Source organism: Capsicum annuum, chromosome 5 (assembly GCF_002878395.1).
Source record: "Capsicum annuum cultivar UCD-10X-F1 chromosome 5, UCD10Xv1.1, whole genome shotgun sequence".
Classification (NCBI taxonomy): domain Eukaryota; kingdom Viridiplantae; phylum Streptophyta; class Magnoliopsida; order Solanales; family Solanaceae; genus Capsicum; species Capsicum annuum.
This window is the reverse complement of record NC_061115.1, coordinates 1,605,841-1,621,676: the sequence shown is the minus strand read 5'-3', so window position 1 is coordinate 1,621,676 and position 15,836 is coordinate 1,605,841. Positions and strand designations below refer to the sequence as shown.

At 37.9% G+C, this 15,836-nt stretch overlaps 1 protein-coding gene across 3 annotated transcripts; it reads left to right on the top strand.

Annotated features, from left to right (window-relative positions):
• Positions 1 to 6,544: 6,544 nt before the first annotated feature.
• Positions 6,545 to 15,373, top strand: LOC107870087. Of its 3 annotated transcripts, none has more exons than XM_016716493.2 (13): positions 6,545 to 7,057; positions 9,107 to 9,188; positions 9,297 to 9,400; positions 9,735 to 9,861; positions 9,941 to 10,035; positions 10,509 to 10,632; positions 11,252 to 11,332; positions 11,756 to 11,854; positions 11,934 to 12,116; positions 12,858 to 12,998; positions 13,117 to 13,173; positions 14,751 to 14,885; positions 14,993 to 15,373. In XM_016716493.2, the coding sequence occupies exons 1-13, from the start codon at positions 7,017 to 7,019 to the stop codon at positions 15,188 to 15,190; spliced, it is 1,467 nt and encodes a 488-aa protein (XP_016571979.1). In that variant the 5' UTR covers positions 6,545 to 7,016; the 3' UTR covers positions 15,191 to 15,373. The 3 variants fall into 3 exon arrangements, with proteins under 3 accessions (XP_016571979.1, XP_016571980.1, XP_047268338.1); XM_016716494.2 differs by having other exon boundaries at positions 6,577 to 7,057; positions 11,934 to 12,095; XM_047412382.1 differs by lacking the exon at positions 12,858 to 12,998 and having other exon boundaries at positions 6,577 to 7,057.
• The last annotated feature ends 463 nt before the right edge of the window (positions 15,374 to 15,836 follow it).

The window sequence follows — 15,836 nt, the reverse complement described above, 5'->3', positions numbered from 1 at the left end:
ATATATATATATAAACAGGAGGTCATCTCAAACATAACCTAAATAGTCATGTTCTCATTTTAAGACCTCATTATAATACTATCAGGATTCAATACCAACATACTCAGGATTTCTAATCCATATGGCTAGACATAGAATAATCGTGTATAGTAATGTAATCATAAGATAGCAAAGGTCGAAGACGTACCTCAATCCCAATACCAGATCCATGACCAATCTGTCATAAGCTAGCCATAATAATGATCATAACCATAATAATAACAATATCAATAACATCATAAATAACCAGCTACTCCGGACAACCAAATACCTAGTCGAGCCTATGCGTACCCCCACTGCCACAGACTCGGAAGGTTCAATCAACAAACAATAACACAAGATATATTCTTCACCCATATCTATGTAACTGTCCCATACCGACTGATAGACATAGATGCATACTGGTGATAGGCGATGCACATGCAGAAATGAATGCAAAATAACCATCAAAATCACAATGTATCATAACTGTCCTCATCAGGACCATCATCATTGTCATCAACCTCCAGCTTCACCGGATATCAATATCATCTCAATAGTATCCTCCGGTCTCAAACCAAGTATCAATATTATCACAATATCCTCCAGCTTTGCCGGTATCAATATCATCTCAATAGTATCCTTCGGACTCAAAGCGGATATCAATATCATCATACTATCCTCCGTCCTTGCCGGGTATCAATATCATCTCAATAGTATCCTTCGGACTCGAACCAGGTATCAATATCATCATAATATCCTCCGGCCTTGCTGGGTATCAATATTATCTCAATAGTATCCTCCGGACTCGAATCGGGTATCAATATCATCATAATATCCTCCGGCCTTGTCTGGTATCAATGTATCATCATAACTCTCGACACATAAATATAGGCATATAATAGGTACACAGACGCAAGCCGATATACTCATAACCGTAAAGATGTCTATCTTATCAATACATCCCAATTACTCGTTATTTGCTAACCAACATTTATTATTATTAAACCGCTAGTTCGCTAGTCATCACATAACCTCTAGTTATTAACCTAAACATTATCCTTCACATAATCCTTATTCACGGGATAACAACTAATTACTATTCATTTAATAGTCAACGTCTAACATCTAGTCTAGGTTCATCATTAGACCAAAACCGTCATTTATCCGCCATTCATTATTATCAACTATTCATCCTATTTTTGTTAATCATTACCAGACAACACATTACTACTTGTTGCCTAACCATCTTTTATTAAATAACATCATTCATTAACTGAGCACATTAGCTACCATGTTCCAACTAAGCAAGATTCATTAACTAATACATTAGCTTCCTAGCCATCAAGTGTAATAGTTAGCTAATAGACAACTAGTTACCACATAGCTTAACCGTCTAACAAGAAGAAAAACCATAAGATCATATTTCAGCTATAATCACATCATTTATAATGGTAAATAATTATGACATACCAAACCTATGCATGTCATCACCAGTATTCAATCAATGGAATAATAAGCATCATACCGCATCTTCCTCCGTCCCATACCAGAGAGTTGTGTATACAAATATATACATAGTCATATTTATAAATCGCAATCACATCGTTCACAATGATAAACACTTCTTGGATATTTAATCAGTACCATAACACGGCCCTTGGCCCATTAATTTATCCGGAATAATCACAATATCATAATCATGGCCTTAGGCCCATATACATATCTGGGACTCATATCAATAATCATATTTATAAACCGTAGCATATCTATAATCATCTCACATATAGGAGGCATCTCACATCTAAGAGACATAATATCAACAAGCATATCGCCTCTATTAGAAATCTCATATCTATAGGTTTTGCATCATGACCAAGAGAAAAATCGTCTCTATAAGCTCAATAATCATAACTAAGAGAAAAATCATCTCTATGGGCCAAATATCATAACTAAGAGAAAAATACATCTCTATAGGCAAAATATCATAATTAAGAGAAAAATACATCTCTATGGGCCAAATATCATAATTCAGAGGAAAATGCATCTCTATGGGCAAAATATCATAATTAAGAGAAAAATGCATCTCTATGGGCAAAATATCATAATTAAGAGAAAAATGCATCTCTATGGGCCAAATATCATAATAATGAGGAAAATGCATCTCTAGGGGCCAAATATCGTAATAAAGAGGAAAATGCATCTCTATGGGCAAAATATCATAATTAAGAGGAAAATGCATCTCTATGGGTCAAATATCATAATAAAGAGGAAAATGCATCTCTAGGGGACAAATATCATAATAAAGAGGAAAATGCATCTCTATGGGCCACTAATCATAATCCGACGAAAATCATCACAATTTATCAATTCACCAAGTAATTCTCATAAATAAGGCTCATTAGTCTCAACTAGGTCTACTACCCGCAACTAAGCCCATAAGGGCTAACAGAAATCTTGACCTAAGTAGGCCGGATGATCCCACTTCTAATCCATAATTTTCATAATTAGGCATACTATGCTCCAAACTAGGATAAGGTATCTAGTCCATCCTCTAGATGTCAAGCAAGCCGTATTAAAGCCTAAGATAGTAACTTCGACTAGAAACAAGGGTACTCAAATCAACTCTACCAAACTTACGGTTCCAAAACTATCACACTAGCCCAATAAGGCTAAATATACAAATCATGCTTCAAATACTAAAACCATATTCCGAGCATAGCATTATATCATATCCATGCTACAAATTTATCCAAACTAGGAGAAGGCAATAGGATTCTACAAGGGTGTTAAGTAATTCAACCTACGGTTCCAAAACCCTATCTAATCTTCAAACTTATATGTATATTCAATATTAAGTCATTCTATCCAATATCAATCTTAACATTCACATTCACACGCAATATATATCATACATCATCCATGAAGAAGAGTAGACAGAAGTCTACCTCAAGGCTAAACCGCAAAATCACACTTCAAGCACCATATACTCGTCTTCACTTCACAATCTCCAAAATGCCATCACACTATCAAAAATATAATCTACTCATCAATACGAGTCTAACGATACCCATATTGCACTATTGTGCTTCGGGTCCAAAAATGACATCAAAAAGCCCAAGTAGGTCCCACATACGGAAATTGCATTTTCGAGGTCAACCCAATGCTCATCTATCACCAAGGAAGCATAAACCTCAATTGATGGGTGCAAACAAACGAAATTTGGGGCTAAATCAAGCCCTAAGATAAATTGGATTTTGGGTCAAGAACGATGAAATTCACCAATAAAGTGATGAAATTTTAACTTAATCCGGATGGTAATCATTATAAAGATGTTCACCAAGCTCCCTAGACACCCACAAGACTCAATTTCGAGTGATCATACCCATTTAGGGTTTTAGATTCTCAAATGTGAAAGAAAAATCCCCAAAATCGCGACCTTGGGTTTATTTATAGACCTCTTCGGCGAACAGACGCGGTACCCTGCGACAGCAAAGTCAAAAATTTGTTTTTGACCCTCGGAACTCATCAGAGACCCAAATATATGATCCAATAGTGAAATTTGAGTATAAACCACAATTCAAATCTATTGGAATCATCAAAACTTCCATACAAGGTCGTTTAGGCAAAAAGTGGGGCCCACATATATAGTTTTGATTTTATGACTTTTCGATTAATAGGTCGAAATGAGCTCGGGTGCATTGGAACCCGAACCAAAGGTCTACCTAGACTAAAATCGATATTTCGGATATGCTAGTGCAGTTGAAATTTTCATCCGAGATCATTTCACTGAAGTTTTTGATCGGTGGCCATTTGGAACCAACGAAGACTTCTAAACAGGGAGTTGACTTTAAAAACCAAACGAACTGCCCGGTAACCGAACCCTCAGTCCCAGCAAGTCATAAATGACTTGGGGCAGTTATAGAGAAGCTCAAACGGTGAAGATAAGCATAAATATGGAAAATAACCTGAAGGGTCATTACTGCAAACCCAGACCCCGGGCCCATCCCTGCAACTGTGGGCTATAGCACACCGATTTGACCCAAAAATGCCCCGTTCGCGCCGTTTCGCCCGTTTGTCCACTCGAATGGCCACAAAAATTTAAATGGACCACACTAGGACTATCCCCAACCTCTCTAGCATGCCCCGATCAATTTTTAGCCCACAGTACGCCCGGACCCTGGATCCACCCCCAAAACCGTGGGCTATAGCACAACGATTTGGCCTGAAAATGCCCTGTTCGCGCCGTTTTGCCCATTTGTCCACCCGAATGGCCACGAAAATTTAAACGGACCACACCGGAATGATCCCCAACCTCTCTAGCATGCTCCGATCGTTTTTTGGCCCTCAGCACGCCTGGACCTCGAGTCCACCCCCAAAATCGTAGGCTATAGCATATCGATTTACACTGAAAACTTCCCGTTTCGAGCCGTTTTGCCCGTTTGTCTGCATGAATGGCCACGAAAATTTAAATGAACCACACTGGAATGATCCCCAACCTCCCTGGAACGGTCCAATTGATTTTCGGCCCACCCTCAAAACCGTGGGATATAGCACACCGATTTGGCTTGAAAATGCCCCGTTTGCACCATTTCGCCCGTTTGTCGACCCAAATGGCCACGAAAATTTAGAAGGACCACACTGAGCCGATCTTAACCTCCCTGGCATGCCCCGAACAATTTTTGGCCCACAGCACGCCAGGACCCCGGGCTCACCCCCGAAATCATGGGCTATAGCACACCGATTTGGCCCAAAAATGCATTATTTGCGCCGTTTGTCTACCCAAATAGCCACGAAAATTTAAACAGATCACACTGGGACGATCCCCAACCTCCTTGGCACGCCTCGGTCGATTTTTGGCGCACAACACTAGGTAGGAATAAGGTATACATACGTTCTGCCCTCCGCAAACCCCACATTGGGAGATTGTACTTGATATTGTTGTTGAATTTGGCCAAAAGCTAAGACCTTTTTGGGGACTTGCATATTTTTCTGGTTAAAAGGGCTGCCCAGTGACTAAAGTTTCTGCAATATACGGAGTCCGCGAAAATGTCAGACCGATGCACTAAAGTTTTCGCTATACATGGAGTCCGTTAAAACGCCAGATCATAAGGGTCTATTGTACACAGCCTTGGATTACAATGTGGTGCTTTAATTATTAAAATCAAATAAAACAATCTCACTTTTGTACCATGAGAAATTGGCCAATTTGGGTCCATTCATATTTATTTATCTAATATCTAAAATACAAAATTAAATATATGTTATATATTGTGTCACACATATCTCATTTTTAATTCAATAAACTAAAACCGTAAACTTAAGCTTCTACAAAATTGAACAAGTAAACACGTATTCTACGTGGTATAATACAAATCATTTCGAGTATATGCATGTGTCTACTTGATTAACTATATATAAGTTTAAGTGTCTACTTATACAGACTCATAAAAGACATAAATTTTACGTAAGTTCAAATTAAAAAACACGTTTGTGTACTATGCCTCCTAGATATTTTCCTAATAAATAGGATAATATTAAACCAAAAGTCTAACAATAATCAAAATACTATTTAAAAATATCTACTATTTCAAATATATATTTTTAATTTTACTTGTCACTTTTAGCATCTAAAAAAAACGATAATTATGTTTTTCATGTTTTATCTTTATCTTTAATTACGTATTCTTTAAATTTATTTTTCAAGATCTAATACTAAACATCAATTAATAGAAATAATATGGTAAAATAATTATATCAATCATTGTTTTCTTAATAGCGTGTCAAATCCAAATGTAATTAGTGAAACTGAACGTGCGAATTATTTAAATTTCACAGTTGGTAACAAATACGATACGAGTTATTAAGTTGATGCAACAAATGGTATCTCATAAAAAAAAAGGCAGAAATCATCTCTGCGTCAACGCGCTCTTAGACAAACTCGTTGCAACTGACTTGCCTTCTCGGTCGAATTTACATTTCTCATATGATTTTCGAGCTATTACTCGTTGCAACTGACTTGCCTTCTCGGTCGAATTTACATCTCTCATATGATTTTCGAGCTATTACTCGTTGCAATTGACTTGCCTTCTCCGTTGAATTTACATCTCTCGTATGATTTTCGAGCTATTACTAGTTGCAACTGACTTGCCATCTCAGTTGAATTTACATCTCTCGCATGATTTTCGACTTATTGAAACAACAACAACAACATACCCAATATATTCTTATAAAATGGAGTGTGAAGAGGGTAAGCACGCAGTCCGTATACCACTATTACCACAAAATATACAGATTCCAAAATCAATACCGTAAAATTAACCAATTGTTTCTTTTGAATATCATTTTCCAATATTCAATTAGCAACGGGTAAATCTAAAGGACATACACACACGACACGTACTTCACAAAGCAATGCATCTATCAAATTCAAAGTGTATTCGAACTCGTAAACATTCCGATGTGAGCAATTTTTCAGATACAAAAGCTGTTTCCGACAGACCTTCGGAGTCGAGAAAAGAAAAAACACAATTACCTAGTTGTAGTGAACTCCTTGAACTATCCCAAGACACCCCACCCGGCACCCCACCCCCACGCCAACACACCAAGCTTCTTGCTTTTAGAATCACATCCTAAAATATTTCCAAAAAAGATTCCACCTTTTTTCCTTTTTGTCCTTCAATTTTCACTCATTTTTCCCAACAATGGATCCCATAAACTTGTGAAAATCAACATTCTAACTTCCTACCAAAGAACCCCATTTCCAAAAATCTCAAGAATTGATACAGATTCAGTTCAAATTTTAGCCATTTTCAAGAACTAATACAAAGGTTTTCAAGAAGATTAAAAATTGTGTTTTTGACCATTTTTTGTGGGTTTTTTTTGCATTGAACAACAAGGACTTAGTAAAAGGAGTAATGGGTCAACTTTGAAATCATTGAGTTGCAGTGTTTTTTTCCTGGGGGGGAGTGAGGAGAAAAAAGTTGGATTTTTGAAGTATGATTGATCAGTTTATCAATTTTGTTATTCGTCCACCAAGGTGAGTATAATAATTGTTTTGAGGATTAATTGAATTTTTGCTTTAATTGTTGTGTGTTTTAGTTTTACTTCTTGTTGATTCTTTGTTTGTATGCTTAATTGGGTAATGTAGGTTTGTATTGCATAGTCCATGCCATATTAGTACCCCCCCCCCCCCCCCCCACCCCACCCCAAGCCTTGGCGTAATTGGTAAAGCTTTAGTCATGTGACCAGGACGGGTTCAAGGAATGGGAACAGTCTGTTGTAGAAATGTGGGGTAAGACTGCGTATAATAGACCTTTGTGGTCTGGCCGTTTTCCCGGATCCTGTGTATAGAGGGAGCTTTAGTGTACCGGGGTGCCCTTTTTTTCCAATATCCCCCCCCTTGCATTTGATCAAACTATACAACAACAACAACAACGATAATATACCCGGCGTAGTCAGGGGAGGGTAGCGTGTATGCAGACATTACCCTTACTTTGGGAGGTAGAGAGACTGTTTCGGATAGACCTCAGATTGGGTTGACTTTGAATTGGTAAAAAATCGAGTTTTATAAATCATTGTACTCCAGACTATTGAAAAAACTAAACTATTATTACTATGTGTCACTTCTTGTACTCCAGTAATCGTATTCTTTGTTGTAGTTACTGTTCCATGTTTTCTATAGTATTTTGTCTTGGTTTTTTCCTTTTTGTTATTTCCTTTTCCGAAATGCTTCAAACTAGTTTTATTCTCTAGTTGAGGGTCTATTTAAGACATCCTGTCTACCTCCTAGGTCGGGGTAAGGTCTGCATACACCTTACCCTACCCAAACCCTACTTTATGGGATTACACTGGGTACATTGTTGTATATTTAACTGTATCAGAAGATTTCTTTTAATTTCAAAAATAAAGAAAGACAGACTATCAAAGATGGGGACCTTCTTATTTTACAAAGCCGAATGTTTTGTTGTTCCTGCTGAACCAGTAACAGACTATCAAAGATGGGGACCTTCTTATTTTACGAAGCCGAATTTTTTGTTGTTCCTGCTGAACCAGTTGAAGCATTTGTTGTCAAAAGTTGTGCAAAATGAATGAAAGAAAGATACACTGAGAGAGTAGGTATGATTTCCATGCTGTGTAGATATTCGTATATATGCCTGCTTAGAATGGAGATCGTTTCACAGACAAGTGATCATGATATTTAGAGCCACGAATAGGTTCTGAAATCAGCTTATTATCTTGTTCTAAGCTTTTTCCAGTCTATTCATGTTACCAAGGGAGTTATCTTTCTTCTCTTGCTCTCTTGAACTATATATCATGGGATGCAAGGGATGGTTTTGAGGAACGTTAGTTCCTTGACCTTCCATGCATGAAGTCTGATCATATACAATTGTACGGGAGGATGGGTGGGGGGAGGGGGGTGGGGGGTGCTGGGTGCTGGGGAGTGTTTAGTCCCTTGACCTTCTGTGCAGCAAGGCTAGTTTTGCATCATTGGTCTATCATCCCTCCGCTTGCTGTCCAAGATTTTAGTGTTTGGTCATGTTTGCAAGGCATGTATTTAATTAGTTGTAAACTCATTTGAGCAGCAAGAATAGACCTCGTTAATCACACCTTTTGAACGTAGGAACTGGACATTGTCACTTCAGCAACTGTAATGTTTTTACCTTAGGAAATTTGCTACTCAAATGTCAAATATTCCTGTTCCCGCTTTTTGTTTTGGGACTTCTTAGACATTGTTGCAGGGTCTCCTGGAGATATAAATCGAGTTTCAATCAATGCACCACTGGCTCTCAAGGACTTTTTGGTTATAAAAAAAAAAAGAAGATGTACACTACTATTCATTAAGATATGACTGCAGTATGTTTGCCACTGTTTTCCTAGGTCCACGTGTTCTCTAATTATTTACCCAATTCTCTTAACTAGGTCTCCAGCTTGATTTATGGTATAATCACCACTCCATTTTTTTATTTGGTCTTTGATGCAATAGCCTCTAACCTCATGTTATAAAGCGTCAAATCTATCATCTGAGTCTTTTGAGTTGTTTGATAGTTCTTGAGAGGTTTGTCAACTGCTCCCTATCGTATTACAGGGCAGATTACAATCCAGATCAGTTTTTATGGGAGAAAGAGTTCAGTCTTGGGGGCAGAAAGTACAAAAGAGAAGACTTTGAGGCAAGTATGGTCACCTCTTACCTAAAGTGGTCACGCTTGCTTGTTTGTGTAATCATCGTCTTCTAATTAATTGGATTATCTTTGTTTGATATATTCATTTTCTTGCAGCTTAAGAATGAAAGAGGCCATACCTTGCGATGCAGTCATTATACTCCATCATCATTTCCTGATGGTGCTCCTCTTCCTTGTGTTATATACTGCCATGGAAACAGGTTTACTGTTTGCATCTATGACTTTTAGTTCATTGACGTGAACACTAATATTCTTAGGTTGTGAGCATCTTATGAAGATTCAATACTTTATATAGTATATTAGGTACTTAATAATTATGTGCTCCGCTAATCTTGTTAGACTGTACACCTTTCATATAGTCAAATACATTATAGTATGTTAAGGCAATGACAGCAGCAACAAGAACCTAGTGTAAGCCCACGAGTGAGGAGATTACAGTATGTTAAGTATTTAATTAATATTTACGAAATGCATCATATTTTGTAATGTATTAATCTCAAGGCTGAGTTTTTACTTCCTTTCTGGATCCTGCAGCGGCTGTAGGGCTGATGCAAATGAGGCAGCTGTAATACTTCTTTCATCAAACATCACTGTGTTAACCCTTGACTTTTCGGGTTCAGGCTTGTCAGATGGTGATTACGTTAGTCTTGGTTGGCATGAGGTACTGCCTTTTCCTTGTCTTGCATGCATTGTTCTTGTTGTGCTTGTGATATATGAAAAACTCTTTGTTTACGTATCAGAAAGATGACCTCAAGGTAGTTGTGTCACATCTGAGAAGCAACCTGAACGTATCACGCATAGGTCTATGGGGGCGATCTATGGGTGCAGTTACGAGGTATTTTCACTTTGCATTCCTCATTTGCTCATAATTTTCAGTCCAAGTTCTTCTGGAAAAGACAAGTTACATTTTAGCCGACTGTTTGACTGTACAACAACAACAATAACAACAAACCCAGTGTGGGGTCTGGGGAGGATAAGATGTACGTAGTCCATACCACTACCTCCGGAGAAGTAGCAAGGCTGTTTCCGATAGACCCCTGGCTCAAGACAATGAGTAATAAACAAATTCATAATAAAAACATGAAACAAGATGGAACTACAGAAACAAGACACCCATAAAGTAATCCCCTACGCTAACAAACCAAAGGCACCCCCCACCCTCATACCCCCCACCCCGACGCTCCCCTAATTACTAACTATGCCCCTCCCACATGCCCTAGCAAGACTGTTTGACTGTGATTTTGATTTTTTTTTTTTTTCTAAATAATTCCATGATCACAATTTTAGTAACTCTTTTTAATGTACCAGCCTTCTATATGGAGCGGAAGATCCTTCTATTGCTGGAATGGTCTTGGACAGTGCTTTCTCTAACTTATTTGATCTAATGATGGAGCTTGTAGATGTCTACAAAATCAGACTTCCTAAATTCACTGTATGGATCCCCTTCTTTTCTGTAGATGGACATCTATAACATGATCTTAAACAAGTACTTGCATACTTAAAAATTGTTTCTTAGAAATGGAGGTTAAAAAGAAATCATTTGGTGTGACATCAATTTGTGTATGCATTACTATCTTGTGGGTTTTATGCCGTTATATTTTGTATATATTCACTTGGTCAATTTGTTTTGCATGTGAAATGTGGTTTGCTTCCAGGTTTAGTTTGTCCTACAGATACATGAGGAAAGAAGAGGACCAAATTATGGGTTCAAAATGATTTTTTTCTTTGGCACATTCACTATTTTCTTGGCGGAAAGGGTTTAATGTATTTAGCTCATCAGTTGGCTCTTCTAGCCCAAGATCAAAGGCAAGAATATGACTGCTGGATCTACTGGATAATTCGCTGAAAACTATGACACATGCTGCATATATTCTGCTTCATTTGTGTCGCTTCTAGCTAAAAATTGCATTATTTGTCAAAACTCTCTATTGTATATCAAACATAAGGAGAAGGCAAGAAGTATAGTATTAGTAGTCTTAAGAAAGTTTTAAGGTAGTCTGGTAGTACTTGCGCACACCGGCAGTGAGATCTTTCTCTCTTTGTTTCTACAGATAAAGGTTGCTGTGCAGTATATGCGACGTGTCATTCAGAAGAAGGCAAAGTTTGATATCATGAGACTTAATTGCTTACAGGTGCCTGAGCTCATGGTTGTCTCGAGTCTAATCAATTTGTCCTTTGAAATTGATAAAAGCTTTATTTATTTCACGTAGTTAATATGTTTTATAATGCATTTAATTTAGGGAAAACATATACTATAACCAAGTAACCGGTAAAGTTGCTTCCATGTGACCAGGAAGTCACGGGTTTAAGCCGTGGAAACAGCCTCCTGCAGAAATGTAGGCCAGGGTATGGCTGCGTACAATAGACCCTTATGGTCCGGACCTTCCCTGGACCCCGAGCATAGCAGGAGCTTTAGTGCACCCCACTGCCCCCTATATAATATAACTAAGATGAGTATTTCAACAGGTTTTAAGTTTTTTCAACCGTGATATGTACATGATTTGGATTGATTGGGTATTAATCTTGATGTACCAAAATTTTACCGATTCTGTCAGGTTGCTCCTAAAACATATATTCCTGCTCTCTTTGGACATGCTAAAGATGATAAGTTCGTTCAGCCTCATCACTCTGATCTCATTTATAAATCATATGCGGTACAGAATTTTTTGGATATATTTAGAGTAAGTTACGATGTGGTGAATTGTGCGTAATCTATTATTTTTCTTTGTACAGGGTGATAAAAATATTATCAAGTTTGATGGTGACCACAATTCCTCCCGACCACAATTTTATTATGATTCAGTGTCCATTTTCTTCTACAATGTCCTACACCCTCCTGGGATTTCACCAACTAAAAGTAAAATAGAGAAGTATTATGATTTAGGGGACATAAAGGTCAGTGCTGGAATGGATGAGGTAATTTTTCACAGTTGCAATTATACTTCTAGACGTGAATAAATAACTCATTAATTATCCTAGATTTGAAGTTTGTTTTTTTTTTTCAAAAAAATAAATTATATTTACTCTTTGAGTTCAATAGCCCATCCATCCTGTTTCATGTTCCATTACGACCTTGTTTACTATTCTATATCTTGAGCCGGGGGTCTATCGGAAACAGCCTCTCTACTTCTTTGGAGGTAGCGGTATGAACTGCGTACATTTTACCCTCCCCAGACCCCACTTTGTGGGAATACACTGGTTTTTTGTTGTTGTTGTTGTTGTTGTTGTTGTTGTTGAGTTCAATGTCAAAACGTATTACCTTTTATGTCAAATGAAGAAAAAGATTATATTCCTAATGAATTAGCAAGGAGAAGAAAATTCTATTTGATCAAGAAGTTAATAATTTATTTTTAATTTTGATAAGTAATGTGAAGTTTTATAGAAATAGCCAGCAAATGGATATTTTTGAGAACAAGAAAATGGGTACATTGCTTACATCCTCTAGAACTTCTGCACTGCAATCACTTCATTCGTCGAGAAGTAATTGGAACTAATTCAATGACTAACTTAGCGATCATAAATTCTTCACACGACTGTGTATAGTTACTAGTAGTTCCTTGTCTATTTGACGTGATTGTTAACTATATATATTTACTTTTGTGTTGTTTTAAATCATTCAATCTGATGAAAGTTTTATTGCCGGTGATCTATTCCTAGAATCTCTTGTATGAGATAATTGCAACTCTTCGGAATGTTACTTCTGATACTGCAAGCTCTTCAGCTGTGCCACCTAGCATTTCAACAGCGAAGTCTGCCGGCGAACTCCTTGCTGAGATTGCCCCAATTGCTAGTCTAAATGTAGGAATTCTCCTTAACTGACAAGTTCCATGTTCTTCCACCCCTATCTCTTCCCCAATGAGTTTTTCTCGATTAGTTGCTTTACTATAAGTTGATTGATTTTTTTACTTAATTGTAGGATCCATTAATTAATGAAGGAGAAGAACTTAACGGTCATGCCACTCCACAAAGAGAGGTATGTAAACCTCTGCTTCTGCACAGTTTTCTTAAATGTGTTGACTCATCGATGAAAAGATTAAATCACGTCTGGGCATCAACTTGCAATATTATGTAGCTCTTAGTTTCCAGAGAATTCAACTTGCAAAAAGTTCGTTATTTTTTTGCTGTCAACAAAATAAACGGGGTGTCCTCTGTGGAAGTAGTTTACAGATCCTTAGCCTTATCTAATGTTGACTTAGGAGGACGAAATTAACGGAGTAGTACAATTTTACAAGCGCCTCTACACATAAAGGGAGAGTTGAATACCAACTCCATCCGAGAAATCTTTTGAAAGGGAGGAGGTGGAGTAGGCAGTGAAAAACAGAATCGGATAAACATCACAGGTGGATTCACGATGGTATTCATTCATCATTGTTTGCGATATTTCTTGCGATGATGTGAAGGAATGATAGAGACTTCTACCAGATAGGTTCATTGAGAAGAGTCCTATTTTATTGTGCTCACCCAAAAGCATAATGAAGTGAATGATTCATATCTATTAGTTTGGTGTAAAATATTTGAAAAATAATAAATATAATGTTAGGGAACTGTTAGTATGCCAAAAATTGTTGAAATACCGTTCCCGGAGGCTGGAGGACTATCAACATACCAACATTGATAAGTTCTCTTAAAGATTTTCTCGGATCTCATTTCCTTTTGTTGCCCTCTACTTACATCCTAGCCTAAGATAGTTTAAGTCTAAATCTGCCCAATGTCCATTTGTTTTGTGCACCACTCGCCATGTTTAGTACACTGGGCTGCCCCTTTACTATTCACCATGCGTATTCTACCCTTATTCCCATCTTCCATTCCCTTTGCTTCTACCCTTACTAACGGACCCACATATATGTGTCTGGTTTCACGTGAATCTATGGTCCCTCTCCTAGATTGTGTCTAAGTGTTGTATGCTATTCTTAAGACCTTACAAATGGTGTGGGCACCCAGTAAGGTAATTGTACTGTGGTGCACTGGTTAAGGATCAAAGAGTCTGAACCTGCTGCGGTCCATTTATTGTCGTGCAACTGGTATTCTCTTTCTTTCTTTGGCTTTCTCCATATCTGATGCAACTTTTTTTTCCCTTTCTTCCTTTATTCGAAATCTGTTATTCCCTTTTGGAGGAAAAAAAAAAATTCTATTCTCTCGTCTAAGTTCAAGCCCCACTTGTAGTGGCTTTCAAACACTTGTGCTACCAAATTTTACGAAATGTTGAATTCAACTCAAGAACCCTTATGGCTCGGATGTAAATATTCACGTCGGCTTAGGGTTTAACTTTGCCTTGTCACCTCAAGACCCGATCAATTTTGCTTGAAGACGGTGGACGTCGGCTTAAGGCTAACTCAACCGGAGCCATTCTATACGGGGGAATAGTCTAGTCTAGATATCAAAAAATATTACGAGAAAAATCTGTTCGCTCTTGAAACATGGACCTTTGTTTTTAGAAGGACGGAATATTAAATTGATGGCAGTTTTAAGTGTTTAAGAAATGCAATATTCTTCTGGTTTTAGTTGTTACCTCTCTATTGGCCAAAATTTCAGATATATTCTGATTCTCAGGACAAGCAAAGTGGCGAAAATGATGACTGTTACTCTTGCACAAGCTCAAATCGCGAGAGTTGGGGAAGGTGCTCTTCTCTAGGAAGTGATGGTGAGATTTCCACAGATTTTATAGGCGCCGCCAGTAGCAAGCAGGTATTGTGCTTCTGCTCCACTCCGATAATCAGATCTGAGTCCACATTGCCATACTTGTATTTTTGCTTTACTGGTATAACAGTTGCATGTTTCTGCTTGAGTTGCAGATTACTGTAGATGTGCTTGCGACCCCTCTTCGCGGTAGCCAACCGCTGGACTCATCAAAGAATGACAGAAAAAAGAAAGCTGCAGAAAACACAAAGAAGTCTAAGCGCGAGAAGTTTGAAAAGTTGGAAGCTCTTAGCCAGCGTTTACGGCTTTGTTTTCAGAAGAGGATTAACCATAGGAGATACAGTTCCTCCTAACCATCTTTTGCTACACAATGCTATTGACAAGCTCTGTACCATAAATGGAGAAGTTGACAACTTTTTCTTTAGTGGCTCTTTTGTATGTCTAGCAATAGCTTAGGTTTATGTAACTAATTTTAACTCTCCTTATAATGTTCAATTTGTTGCAATTGGTTCAAGGAAAATCCAATTCCTGTTAAACCTTCTTGTTTCCCTTTACTTTAAAATGTTTGGCTTTTAGAAGTGGAGCTTTAACGTAACTGGTAAAGTTGTCGTCATGTGGTGAGGTGGTCACGGGTTCTAGCCATGGAAATAGCCTTTTGCAGAAATGCAATGTAAGGCTGCATACAATAGACCCTTAAGGTTCAGCCTTTTCCTTGACCCCGCGCATAACGGGAGCTTAGTGCACCGGGCGGACTTTTCTTGTGAAGTCAATTTAAAATTACATGGTCCGCTCTGTTTACTTGGCAATTCATTCGATGACTTCACAATCGCCAAAGAAGCATCAGCAATTCTTTCAGCACTAGCTCTCGGTAGCCGGGGGTCTATCTGGAACAAGCTCTCTACATCATCTGAGGTAGTGGTATGGACTGCGTACACTTTAATCACCCCGACCCCACTTTGTGAGAACACACTGAGTATGTTGTTGTAAGCACTATCTCCC

Excerpts from the sequence above, each read along its gene's own strand:
- LOC107870087 (XM_016716493.2), top strand. The coding sequence starts at position 7,017 with ATGATTGATCAGTTTATCAATTTTGTTATTCGTCCACCAAG. Across the intron at positions 12,999-13,116 it reads CCCCAATTGCTAGTCTAAAT|GATCCATTAATTAATGAAGG; the intron begins GTAGGAATTCTC and ends ACTTAATTGTAG. Across the intron at positions 14,886-14,992 it reads GCGCCGCCAGTAGCAAGCAG|ATTACTGTAGATGTGCTTGC; the intron begins GTATTGTGCTTC and ends CTTGAGTTGCAG.